At 40.4% G+C, this 13,921-nt stretch overlaps 1 protein-coding gene across 2 annotated transcripts in view; it reads left to right on the top strand.

Annotated features, from left to right (window-relative positions):
- The window catches only part of SPC24 (SPC24 component of NDC80 kinetochore complex), a 59,232-nt gene that overhangs the window by 38,752 nt on the left and 6,559 nt on the right, over positions 1 to 13,921 (top strand). For both annotated transcript variants that reach the window (XM_069231817.1, XM_069231816.1), the window contains 3 exons: positions 9,047 to 9,238; positions 10,090 to 10,236; positions 13,727 to 13,829. In XM_069231817.1, coding sequence (XP_069087918.1) covers positions 9,079 to 9,238; positions 10,090 to 10,236; positions 13,727 to 13,829 — 410 coding nt within the window. In that variant the 5' untranslated portion in view covers positions 9,047 to 9,078. The remainder of the gene's footprint in view (positions 1 to 9,046; positions 9,239 to 10,089; positions 10,237 to 13,726; positions 13,830 to 13,921) is intronic.

Here is a 13,921-nt window from a genome sequence, read left to right as displayed (position 1 = left end):
TGGTTAATCAAAACCAACACGCTAAAACGGTGTTCACAACACACGAAGTACGTCATAAAAATCCTCCACAATCTAGGTTTCTCAATCAACTACACAAAGTCACACCTTCTGCTGTGTCAAACACAGCAATACTTAGGGGCGACAATCACCACAGCAAAAGGGATTGCCACTCCAAGCCCACAAAGGGTTCAAGCATTTCACAATGTAATAAAAACCATGTATCCAAAACAAAAGATACAAGTCAAAATGGTGATGAAACTACTAGGCATGATGTCCTCATGCATAGCCATTGTCCCGAACGCAAGGTTGCACATGCGGCCCTTACAACAGTGCCTAGCATCACAATGGTCACAAGCACAGGGTCAACTTCTAGATCTGGTGTTGATAGACCGCCAAACATACACCTCGCTTCAATGGTGGAACAGTATAAATTTAAACCAAGGGCGGCCTTTCCAAGACCCAGTGCCACAATATGTAATAACAACAGATGCCTCCATGATAGGGTGGGGAGCACACCTCAATCAACACAGCATCCAAGGACAATGGGACACTCCGCAAAAACAGTTTCACATAAATCACTTAGAACTATTGGTAGTATTTCTAGCGCTAAAAGCATTCCAACCCATAATAAGCCACAAACACATTCTTTTCAAAACAGACAACAATGTATTACCTAAACAAACAGGGAGGGACACACTCAACACAGTTGTGTCTCCTGGCACAAAAAATATGGCATTGGGCGATTCACAACCACATTCGCCTAATAGCACAATTTATTCCAGGAATTCAGAACCAGTTAGCAGACAATCTCTCTCGGGATCACCAACAGATCCACGAATGGGAGATTCACCCCCAAATACTAAACAAATACTTCCAGAATTGGGGAACACCACAAATAGATCTATTTGCAACAAAGGAAAACGCAAAATGCCGAAACTTCGCATCCAGGTACCCACAAGATCAGTCTCAGGGCAATGCGTTATGGATGAGCTGGTCAGGGATATTTGCTTACGCTTTTCCCCCTCTCCCACTCCTTCCATATCTGGTAAACAAATTGAGTCAAAACAAACTCAAACTCCTACTGATAGCGCCAACATGGGCAAGACAACCTTGGTACACAACACTACTAGACCTCTCTGTAGTGCCTCATGTCAAACTACCAAACAGACCAGATCTGTTAACACAACACAAACAACAGATCAGACATCCAAATCCAGCATCACTGAATCTAGCAATTTGGCTCCTGAAGTCCTAGAATTCGGACACGTAGACCTTACACAGGAATGTATGGAGGTCATAAAACAAGCTAGAAAACCTACCACTAGACATTGCTATGCAAATAAGTGGAAAAGATTTGTTTATTACTGTCATAATAATCAAATTCAACCATTACATGCATCTGCCAAAGACATCGTAAGATATTTACTACATTTGCAAAAGTCAAATCTAGCTTTCTCTTCCATAAAGATACATCTTACCGCAATTTCAGCTTACCTGCAAATTACGCACTCAACCTCACTATTTAGGATACCAGTCATAAAAGCGTTTATGGAAGGACTAAAGAGAATTATACCACCAAGAACACCACCAGTTCCTTCATGGAACCTCAACATTGTCTTAACACGACTCATGGGTCCACCTTTTGAGCCCATGCACTCTTGTGAAATGCAATACTTAACATGGAAAGTTGCATTTTTAATTGCCATCACATCTCTAAGAAGAGTGAGCGAAATTCAAGCATTTACCATACAAGAACCATTTATTCAAATACACAAGAATAAAGTAGTTCTACGGACAAATCCCAAATTTTTACCAAAAGTTATATCACCGTTCCACTTGAATCAAACAGTAGAATTACCAGTGTTCTTCCCACAGCCAGACTCTGTAGCTGAAAGAGCACTACATACATTAGACATCAAAAGAGCGTTAATGTACTACATTGACAGAACAAAACAAATTCGAAAAACAAAAAAATTATTTGTTGCTTTCCAAAAACCTCATACAGGTAATCCAATTTCTAAACAAGGCATTGCTAGATGGATAGTTAAGTGTATTCAAACCTGCTATCTTAAAGCAAAGAGAGAATTGCCTATTACACCAAAGGCACACTCAACCAGAAAGAAAGGTGCTACCATGGCCTTTCTAGGAAACATTCCAATGACCGAAATATGTAAGGCAGCTACATGGTCTACAACTCATACATTTACCAAACACTACTGTGTAGATGTGTTTACGGCACAACAAGCCACAGTAGGTCAAGCAGTACTACGAACATTGTTTCAAACAACTTCAACTCCTACAGGCTGAACCACCGCTTTTGGGTAGATAACTGCTTACTAGTCTATGCACAGCATGTGTATCTGCAGCTACACATGCCATCGAACGGAAAATGTCACTTACCCAGTGTACATCTGTTCGTGGCATTAGTCACTGCTGATTCACATGCGCCTCCCCGGCAGCCTGTAGCCGTTAAGAAGTTGATCTTGAACATTTGTAAATTTGAAGATATATTACTTTAAACTACATTATGTACATTACTCCATTGCATGGGCACTATTACTAGCATATACAACTCCTACCTCACCCTCTGCGGGGGTAAACAATCTAAGATGGAGTCGACGCAAATGCGCAATGGAGCCGAAATGGGAGGAGTCCCTCGGTCTCGTGACTCGAAAAGACTTCTTCGAAGAAAAACAACTTGTAACACGCCGAGCCCAACACCAGATGGCGGGATGTGCACAGCATGTGAATCTGCAGCGACTAATACCACGAACAGATGTACACTGGGTAAGTGACATTTTCCATATATATATATATATATTTTTTTTTTTTTAACTGAAGAAAAGGTTGATGGCATTGCACACTTCTTTACAATGAGTGGATCCAACAGGATGCAGAAATAGTGCTTGTCTTGAACAGCGTTCAACTTCTGTTGGAGGCTTCATTGATGGTATAGTACTTTGTTGGCTGATGTGATGAGCTGTCTGTTGTTGCACAGAGGGACTTCAGTATACTATATGCTATTGAAGACTCTAGTGTGGTACTGGAAAATAAAATGGATACAGGGCACAGTATTGCGATTTTCTTTGTTTGTTGTTGTTGTTGTTTTTTTATAGACCAGACAAAAGTAAATTGGCTAAGAGTAACAGAAAATAAAGGAACCCTTAAAAATCCTTAAAAATATACAACTCTATATTCAGATCCTAAGAGCTGAAGTTGTAAAACTGACAACATGGCTTTTATTTCTAGACTACAGAGTGGAGGGTTGTTCTAGGGGAAACAACATGAAAATGGTTGTCCCCCTTCTTTAAAATGAAAGCCCCAAACAGTGTAGGAACTGAGAACTAGTTTATTTACTTCTGCTTGTTTGGGTGGAGACATTTCTGCCGGTGCCATCAAGAAGAATTGTTGTTGTTGTAGGGGAGTCTTATAAATGTGCTTATAAAACACAAACCTAGTTGAAACGTGGAAGTGGATTGCATAGAAATTAGAATAAGCTGGTTGAATGTACAACAAAGGGTCTGTGTGAAATATGGAAGTACCTACTGAGGCAGTAAAAGGAATAAATAGACTACTTAATTTGACAGAAGTGCCTCAATACATATTTTCCTTGAGGAAAAGGAACTGCAGATAACACTAGATAGGAAACAGTGGAATGACATCCCCCCGAGAACCAACAACTTTGTGACTCCCTCAGGGGGGAAGGAAGGTCATGCTGAAATACTTTACAGATGGTGTTATATGTACAGAAGGTTGGGAACCTTGCACCACTTGAGGGGTACAGAGTACTGGAGGCTGTGTAGAGAAACTGGTACCATGATGCCCATTCCCTGGTCCTACTCCAGGTACAGCCTTTTTGGCAGAGAGAGCTGCAAACTACTGAAGAGGTCAGAGTCCAGATTGCCAGAGTGACTAAAAGTGATATTTCTGGTAGCCCATCAGTACAATTGCTACCAAGACGTTCAATTAGATAGAAGGATGGAATTTCACTGAAATCTGGAGAAAGATCAACCCAATGGATAGGGAGGATTTCTGTATTAATACACGTGACCTGCATACCAGGCACAGTATATTCTTATGCACAACAGGTGTGGTAACATTGTTTTGCTTAGGTATTCTACGCATGCAATCTGTGATCATAATCCATTATACACAGCCTTGAACTGGAGCAGACCTCACACATGCATCCCCCTTCGGCACAGGCAGGCTTCAGGTAGATGTAAGGGAACCCATTCTTGCTTACTACATATATATGAGTAACTGCTGGAAGTGAAGCATGTGAAGTAGTGGGCAATTAAAGTTGTGATGAGAGGGATTTGCATAACCATTGGAGGTGTTTTCTGTATAACTTTACACAGAAAACTGGAGGCATTGGAGATTGTGATTCACAAGAGGAACAAATGCTGATTGGCCCCACACAAAGTGCTTGTCTAGATGATAAAAGGAAATGGCACACAACTCTTAGAGAAGCTGAAGTATTCAGTGACTACGACGGTCACCCTACAACATACTGAAGATGACAAGACTGGCCAGCAATTAGTGAGACTGGTTAAATCCAGTGCATACCATTTCACAGCTCCTATTCAGTGCTTGCCAATGGAGCGTGGATATGCTCAGAGGCAGAAATTCATATTGGATGTGCCAGTTATTACGCTGTACTTGAAACCGTGCAAATCAAACCATGAATTGCTGCAGGATTATATTAGAAAAACTACCTTTAACACCTTACCCCCAGGTATAAGGCAATCACTCGAAGCACCCTTGACCCTACTAGTATTAAGAGGAGCCATGAAGGAGTTAGCATTGGGTAAAACATTGGGAAACAATGCCTTTGCTACTGAATTTCACGCAACTTATAAGAACACTTTAGCGCTGAGGAGACATATTGATATGTCCATGTAAGAGAAAAGATAAGGTGGTTTTACCCTGAACCACAAGAAAGGCTATCATGATTGTCCTGGATAACCCTTATTGTGGCTCCATGAACACACAGATCGTGTTGCTGATTAGTAATGCTTAACTTGGTAAAATATTGGGGATGCTTTTGGCCACAAGACTGATGAAGATACTGCCCTTTCTTGTTTACTCCGATCAAAACTGTTTTATGCCAGTTACATGCGCTTCCACCAACATCTGCAGCTTTTTTCATATTTTGGAGAAAGCATCTTATCCTCATTCGATCTAGGAAAGGCTTTCGATAGGCTTTGGTGTGATTTTCTGACATTGGCGTTCATTGCGTGGAATTTGATGGAGAACGTCCTGCTTGGATTCACCTGTTTTATAATGAACCCAAAAGGTAGTGTATAAGGTTGCATGGACAATTGCAGGATTAAAAATTGTAGGAGATTTCATTGTTAAAATTACAAATTAATTTACTTCAAGGAACTTCACTGCAGCCAAAGTATATTGTTGGGTCAATTTGAAACCTGCTACACTGGTAAGCGTGGTGCCACCAATATGACGGTGTGAAACCTCTGATGCATCTATCCATACAGTACTTAACGTATTCTTAATGCTGGTTTGCTCAAAGAAATTGGTCACTTAGTTGTATAAATACAGGGAGTGCAGAATTATTAGGCAAGTTGTATTTTTGAGGATTAATTTTATTATTGAACAACAACCATGTTCTCAATGAACCCAAAAAAATCATTAATATCAAAGCTGAATATTTATGGAAGTAGTTTTTAGTTTGTTTTTAGTTTTAGCTATGTTAGGGGGATATCTGTGTGTGCAGGTGACTATTACTGTGCATAATTATTAAGCAACTTAACAAAAAACAAATATATACCCATTTCAATTATTTATTATTACCAGTGAAACCAATATAACATCTCAACATTCACAAATATACATTTCTGACATTCAAAAACAAAACAAAAACAAATCAGTGACCAATATAGCCACCTTTCTTTGCAAGGACACTCAAAAGCCTGCCATCCATGGATTCTGTCAGTGTTTTGATCTGTTCACCATCAACATTGCGTGCAGCAGCAACCACAGCCTCCCAGACACTGTTCAGAGAGGTGTACTGTTTTCCCTCCTTGTAAATCTCACATTTGATGATGGACCACAGGTTCTCAATGGGGTTCAGATCAGGTGAACAAGGAGGCCATGTCATTAGATTTCCTTCTTTTATACCCTTTCTTGCCAGCCACGCTGTGGAGTACTTGGACGCGTGTGATGGAGCATTGTCCTGCATGAAAATCATGTTTTTCTTGAAGGATGCAGACTTCTTCCTGTACCACTGCTTGAAGAAGGTGTCTACCAGGAACTGGCAGTAGGACTGGGAGTTGAGCTCGACTCCATCCTCAACCCGAAAAGGCCCCACAAGCTCATCTTTGATGATACCAGCCCAAACCAGTACTCCACCTCCACCTTGCTGGCGTCTGAGTCGGACTGGAGCTCTCTGCCCTTTACCAATCCAGCCACGGGCCCATCCATCTGGCCCATCAAGACTCACTCTCATTTCATCAGTCCATAAAACCTTAGAAAATCAGTCTTGAGATATTTCTTGGCCCTGTCTTGATGTTTCAGCTTGTGTGTCTTGTTCAGTGGTGGTCGTCTTTCAGCCTTTCTTACCTTGGCCATGTCTCTGAGTATTGCACACCTTGTGCTTTTGGGCACTCCAGTGATGTTGCAGCTCTGAAATATGGCCAAACTGGTGGCAAGTGGCATCGTGGCAGCTGCACGCTTGACTTTTCTCAGTTCATGGGCAGTTATTTTGCGCCTTGGTTTTTCCACATGCTTCTTGCGACCCTGTTGACTATTTTGAATGAAACGCTTGATTGTTCGATGATCACGCTTCAGAAGCTTTTCAATTTTAAGAGTGCTGCATCCCTCTGCAAGATATCTCACTATTTTTGACTTTTCTGAGCCTGTCAAGTCCTTCTTTTGACCCATTTTGCCAAAGGAAAGGAAGTTGCCTAATAATTATGCACACCTGATATAGGGTGTTGATGTCATTAGACCACACCCCTTCTCATTACAGAGATGCACATCACCTAATATGCTTAATTGGTAGTAGGCTTTCGAGCCTATACAGCTTGGAGTAAGACAACATGCATAAAGAGGATGATGTGGTCAAAATACTCATTTGCCTAATAATTCTGCACTCCCTGTACTTAAGGGCAATTATCACTGTTGACCTGAGTCAACTGAAAACAACGGAAGGCAGACCCGGGAAGGCAGTTATCAGAGCCGGATAGAAAATATAATTAAAACATAGGTAAGGTCTCCAGATACTAACGTTTCATTAATAAAATTAATTTATTTGTATCAGACATATTAGACACCCCAGGGACTACATAAGATGTACCTGAATATCTTGTACTCTTGCTCCAGATGTGGCCATGAAGAGGTAGCTTTCTTTGTCATGGTTTGGGATTAGACTTCCCTCAAATCCTATTGGAATGGAGTGATTGACAAACTAGCCACTTAAACGTAATGTGAGGTCCAGAGACACATTTATTAGGCTTACTGATACAACCTAAGACTGATAGGTCAGCAAGAGCGTTCATAGTCTTGGCACTGCTGTTGGCTGAGCGATTTTATCACAGTGAACTGGTGTTCCCCTAGACCCCAATAACGGATGTCTGGTAAAAGGACTTGATAACATGGGCAATTACTGAAATAAATGTTTGCAGTAATGCATAGGGACGGTATGGGTGCAACAAAGGTTTGGAAGCGGGGTGTATTATTGGTGGAATTGACTAGCGAATCACATACCGCCCCGAAAATCCATGCTTTCCAATTTGAAGTGATTTATTAATTATTTATATATTGGTCTGCCTTATACCTACATTCTACTAAACTTGCCTAAACAAATTGATATTGTGGGGACCCATAATAGATTAATTTTGCGCTCCAGATTGTTATTCTTGAATTTGCTCTCACCTTCACTAGAAAAAGCTATGGCTTTCATCCCCTCCTCCCAGCAAACCACGCTGATATGTAATGCTTATGGTCTTGCTGACCTAATTGATACTATTACATACTAATGGCAGTTACCCTTAAAGCCGAAGGACCTGGGTATACTGCGATGCTTACAAACAGTGGTCCTACTGGACAATCCAGGATAGGTTAACCCAGTCAATATATACTCCCATAGTGCAGTTTCAGGAGAAATAAACAGTTCTTATTACTCAAAAAGGGAAGAGTAAGCACAAACATCACGAAAAAGATGTACACTAATTGCAAGGTCTTTACATTGTATTGGAAATCACTATTACGTGTGTGTGTGTATGTGTGTGTATATATATATATATATATATGTGTGTGTGTGTGTGTCTGTGTGTATATAGGTCTATATATCTATATACACACACACACAACGCATATACATGGTTGCCCCATTAAACGTACCAAAGTGCCCAAAAGAAGTGCACTTGTGAAAGTTATAAAGAAATAAAGCGAAAAGAAACATAACATAATCAACTTTTCTTTAAAAATAAGCCTGCTCATATATCCAATTAGACACTTCAAATCTATTACACATTCAAGAGGTAATGGATCGAATCAATATTGTTCCCTTCTTGATAGTTCACACAATCCAGGCTATAATGGCAGGGTAGTGTCTAATTGAGTATTAGAGCAACCATGTAAGTGTGTGTGTTTAGATAGATAGGGCGAGATAGATGGATAGATAGATATGTATAGATGATTTGTAAAGCTCTTGCAATTAGTGTGCGTCTCTTTTTGTGATGTCTGTGTTTATTCTTCCCTCTTTGAGTAATAAGTACTGTTTATTTCTCCTGAAACTGCACTATAACAGGATATATTGATTGAGTTAACCTATCCTGGATTGTCAAGTGGGACTTATGTTTGTATGCATCAACATAATTGACACAGTAACACCCAGAAAGAGGTCATTTTATTTTTTGTTACTTAATCATTTTAAGTACAAATCAATGATAAAATATATTTAGACAACGAAAGTATCCCTTCATTTAGTTCTTCTATCTTCTTGTAACCAATAAAGATATTTAAAAAAATCAAGAGCAGGTCCATTAATTGTTGCAAATTACATTTGTTTCCCTTTTCTTCCTAGTTCTCATTTGAGCAACTATTTTGAAAGCAAACATGTTTGCTGAACAGATGAAAGAAATGTTGGAGGTCGGCCACGAGGTCACCAAGATGCTCAACGTTGAAAACAATACTATAAGGAAAACCTTTGATATGCAGGCTATGGCCTTGGACAAGCTGTTGGAGACTGAAGCATCCGCAGCTGATATTGTGAAAGGTATCTGGCGTTTGCTCTTCAATTGTGCCTGCTGAGGAACATGATTCTGTGGGGAAGATAATTTGGGGAATTAGGCATTTTTCGGAGTCCGTTTGCCCAGCTACAATCTTAGGGCTTCAGTTATAGTATTGAGCATTCTCTATGACCTCTTCACCAATACTTTTGCAGCATGGATGTCGTTTTGATATCTGCTCATGCATCTAGCATAGCTTTTCAAAACAGATGGATATACTCACTGGTGAAGGGATAACCTCTTACATTAGTATAGGCACCATATTGTGGGGTAGTCAAAGCAGATGGGCATTTTCAGTGGTGAAGAGTTAACCTCTTAAACTAGTATATGCATCATATTCTGGAGCAGTCCACCTAAAGAAAGCAAGGGGCTCACCGCCATCGGCAGATCACTGAGATTAAGGGTTGATGTGTTGAGCCTTTTAAGTCCTCAGCACATCTGGAGCTACTAAGGTCTTCTTTTGTGCAGTTTTTCCTGCCTCGCCCCTCGTGTGTCTGATTCTCTGTAGTTAGTTGCAGTGGTGAAAGCCAGCATCGTTAGCGGGGTCCAGAAAGTAGCTAATGATGGGTGCTACGGTGACTTAAGAAGTGTGTCAAGTTATGCTGAGAAACACACACATAATTACCTTCTCCATGCCCTGTACATAGACTGCTCCAGTAACAGAACTTGAATCGTTCAATAAAAATTTACAGTGCCCTAGAGCTTGTGAAACCATAAAGTGCCACATTCGAAGCTTCCTGTGGATTACCTCCCCAACCCCCCTTGGCCTTATTTATAGAGCATTAAAACCTCTTTTACTTCTTAGTTGCTCTCTGATATGCTTTTTTTTTTCTTTCAGACTTGTTAAGTTTGGAGGAGGATGCCGCCCAACAGCTATTGGACACCGTTGACGAGAAGGAACGGTGCATGTCACAGCTACGCAAAATCGAAGAAGAATTGAAACAGACTGGCAATCAGAATGGCAATCTTCAAACCGAAATTAAATATCCTTGACAAGGACAGGAGCCTAGTGTCAAAAGTACTGTGACCTGGTACATTTTCAGTCTCTGAAGTGTTGTTCTTTTGTTGTAGGTTCATGTGTGGACAAGGTCTCACTTTCGTGAACAGGGATCGTAAAGTACTGTTTTTAATGCACTTTGTCAACCAAAGTAGCCTCTTGCGTCCTGACAGATTTCCCGTGGATGGCATAGCACTGTTCTCCCAAGAAGGCGGGAGAGATTTTTCTTGCGTGTATGCATAACTTTATGTACTTATCTAAAAGCAGCAGTAACGGAATTTGTAAGTTTTAGTTAATTATTAAAAGAAAATGGGTCCAATAGTAGCCTTTAAGGAGCTGGAATTGAATACTGCCACTTTGTGGATGTCAGTAGCTTTTCTTTCCCTTAGTACGTTGCTGTGGCAGTTGGAAATTGGTTCAGTTTACTTCTCCTGCGATTAGGATCGCTAAACACGGCGCCCTATTCCCATTGCTTGTTTTCGCAGCAGGAAAGTTATTTACGGTTTTATGCTTTTGGTTGAACTGCTTCTGACATTTTAAGGCATTGAGGTGATTTTCAAGTCCATGTTTCAACATTTAGCACTATTTTTTGTTTTTTGTCTTCCTAACTGTAGAAACTTGTGGAAATTCTAAAGACCAGCATGCTTTCACTCTTTATAAAGTGCCCCTCTCCCTCCCATGGGAGGAAGAATAAGCAAAACCATAGCTGCTTGTGTATTGTGTCTAACTGACTTACATATAGCAGATGCGTGTCCTTTCTGCCATAGAGCGAAAGAAAAAACCCTAAGAGACATTAGATAGCACGCGGCAATGCCGCATCAGAGTTTCACATGGGGTCTTAGCCCAGCCATTTCCTTGGGAGAGGCAATCTTGCCACCTCAGAGCATGCGTTCTCTAATGGTTATTGGAGAAATGGAGCTTCCCATATTTCTTTTTCAACATTGAGCCTTTGATCGAGTCCTAAGATTTTGAAGATCCCGAGATGAGATCCAGCTACTTGTTTGGTGTCCATTTACCCTTTGACTTCAAGGACTTTCTTGGCACTGTAGAACTTGTTGAATTGCATTGATGTTCAGGTACTTGCTGTCACTCCAAACTTCAGTTGGAACTAGAGGATGAGGAGCATATTATTCAGCCTTATGGGATTCCCTACCTTGTGCGTGTTGTACTCATAGGCCAAACATCAAGGCATGCTCTACCCCCCAAAAACCCCTGAAGAATCTCATCCCCTGAGGACTGAAATACAGAAAGGAAACTCCTCTGATAAAGTTGCTGTTTTGCTAAAGCTTTCTTCACAGACCTTGATAACTAATTAATAAAGAAGCATCCAGAACCCTCGCAATAACACTGAAGCATCCAGATTCACTCCATCATCCAACACGACTTGCAGATATAGGTGTATATTTAGACCTCCGAACCTGAAACCTAGTTTTCCAAGTCAAAAGCTGCCTACTTTTGTATACCCCATTATTGTTATGACCTCATTCCATGCAGGTCTCACTAGATTGAATATCACAATGTCTACATCTAAGTTTAAAAGGTTATTTAAAACTCTTCAGCACAGAGCTGTATGGAAACCATTGTAATTGGTAGTTAAGACTACTAGAAATGTCAGTTAAAAGTGACCAGACTCCAGCTACGGTAAAAGTGGTAACTTTACTAATTAAAAAATAAAAACCTACAGAACCAGAACCTGCTTTTCTCATTCAGATTCGCTTAATGCCTCTACAGTTGATGAAAAGTACCCCTCCACTGCTTATTTATCTGTGTTCCCCCAGACTCTCACCCCTACCTAATGCTTTACAACAACTCTGATTAAAGGTTTGACTGCATTGCACTTTTGGTAGGCGAGTTCAGGCGCTATGCAAGCTCATACATAGATTTGTAGATCTGCCCTGAGATAAAAGTTAGGAATATCACGAAATAGTTAATGAAGGCTTATTGGCATCGAACCAAGTGAATGTGGGAAGTTTTGTGGTCGTTTCTGAATTGGCTCTCATAGTTCTTGCTACGGCTTGCTGTTCATCTTTCCTCTTGGTTGAAATTAACTAGCTTGAGGTACATCTAGGCTATGCATCTGCTGTGTTTAGGAAATTATCTGCTTGGTTTGCAGACTGATTGAACAACTTGTCACAAGAAAGCTGAAGTGGATATGCAAAAGCTTGTAAAAAGGAGACTTTCACAAGCCTCTTTGCAAGTTGGCAGACTTGCAGGGTTCAGTTATTGTTGCCCTTATAAGGCATGGAAGATCTTTTTTTAGAGGGAAGTTTCTCTCTGTAAAGGTGTTTGGGATCTCTTATAGGTGGCTGCGTCCAGTGTTCATAAATTCATTGAAGAGTCCAATGATCGAGAACATTGATTATAAGTAAATAGCTTTTCCTTCTCTCATTCTTTAAAAAAAAAAGTTTGTATTAACTTTTCATCAAGGTTGCAAATCATTGTATGTGTTAACTGACAACATCATATCAGATACTTTTCACGCACACTGGTCCAGTATCAATTTGCAGTATTGGGCAAGTATGGGTGGTTTTAGAACAATACCGGGCATTTTAACTGTAGCCGGCCTTCTCTCATTTATGGCCATGTCCAACCCAGTTGCTGTTTTTGACATGGGAGGTGGCTTGTGAATGGTGCACAAGTATCTGATATTCACTTCTCACTAGACGAGGCAGAAGTTGTTGGAGCCAAGAGCCATCTAAGGTTGATGCAATGTGCCCCAGCTTTTCTTATTAACGTTGTGCACGTATCAATGAAATCCATGTTTTCACAGGTCTCAACATTCTGTGTGTGGTTATGGCTGTCTTTGTTTGCACACCATGATCAAAGAATCAGTGGTGGACGCGTTTTGTTGATGATTCAGAACTGTGGAATTACCCTGAGCATAGCTCTTCTTCCATCTGATGTGATTGCACAATCTAGTGCAGAGTGCAATATAGAACACCTTGTGAAAATGTGCCTGCTACAATGATCCTCTCCTACAACAGATCCTATGCACGTTTGGATGGGTTTCTGTATTTAGTACATGCTGATTTATGACCTCTTGTCCACTAGGTAGGTAAGGGTTCAGTTACTTTTGGATGCCTGACTTGTCTCGTGAGTGGTACACACTGCCTTCACGGCTCTGGGTTTTGAAAGTTTGCTTTTTCTGTTAGTATATTCCACTTGACGCAGAGCAGTTAGTTAGCATTAATATTTATGCCTAGACCTCCATTCAACAAGATTTTTTGAGTGTACTCATCACTGTTGCACTTAATGGGCTTGTCATATTTTTTTTTTTCCCCCCCGAATACTCCATTTCAGAATGTATTTTGATGTGCTACCTTTTATTCTGCCCTTGGAATGTTTTGTCCAGAATTGCAAGTATCCATAATATGGGGGCTAGTATTTCTATTAACTATATGAATAAAATGTGAAAGAGAATGTCTACATCTTTTGTATAATACAAAATACATTTTTCCTTACATTGTTTGAATTACATTTTTGACAAAAGAGCTGGAAGAACTTAAGGAAATGGAAGCTGAAATGCAACAGATGCAGCAAGAAGTGAATGAGGACACCACTGAAGTGATTCCCTCTGCACGGTCAGTCCTAAAGGGTAACTTTACCTTTATCAAGCCTCAGTGCTCACTTGTAGTGGGTGTAATGTACTTAGGAACTGCACATGATGTCAGTG

This window comes from Pleurodeles waltl, chromosome 4_2, assembly GCF_031143425.1.
Source record: "Pleurodeles waltl isolate 20211129_DDA chromosome 4_2, aPleWal1.hap1.20221129, whole genome shotgun sequence".
In the NCBI taxonomy this organism is placed as follows: domain Eukaryota; kingdom Metazoa; phylum Chordata; class Amphibia; order Caudata; family Salamandridae; genus Pleurodeles; species Pleurodeles waltl.
The sequence above is the reverse complement of the archived record's forward strand: the minus strand, read 5'-3'. Positions and strand labels throughout refer to the sequence as shown.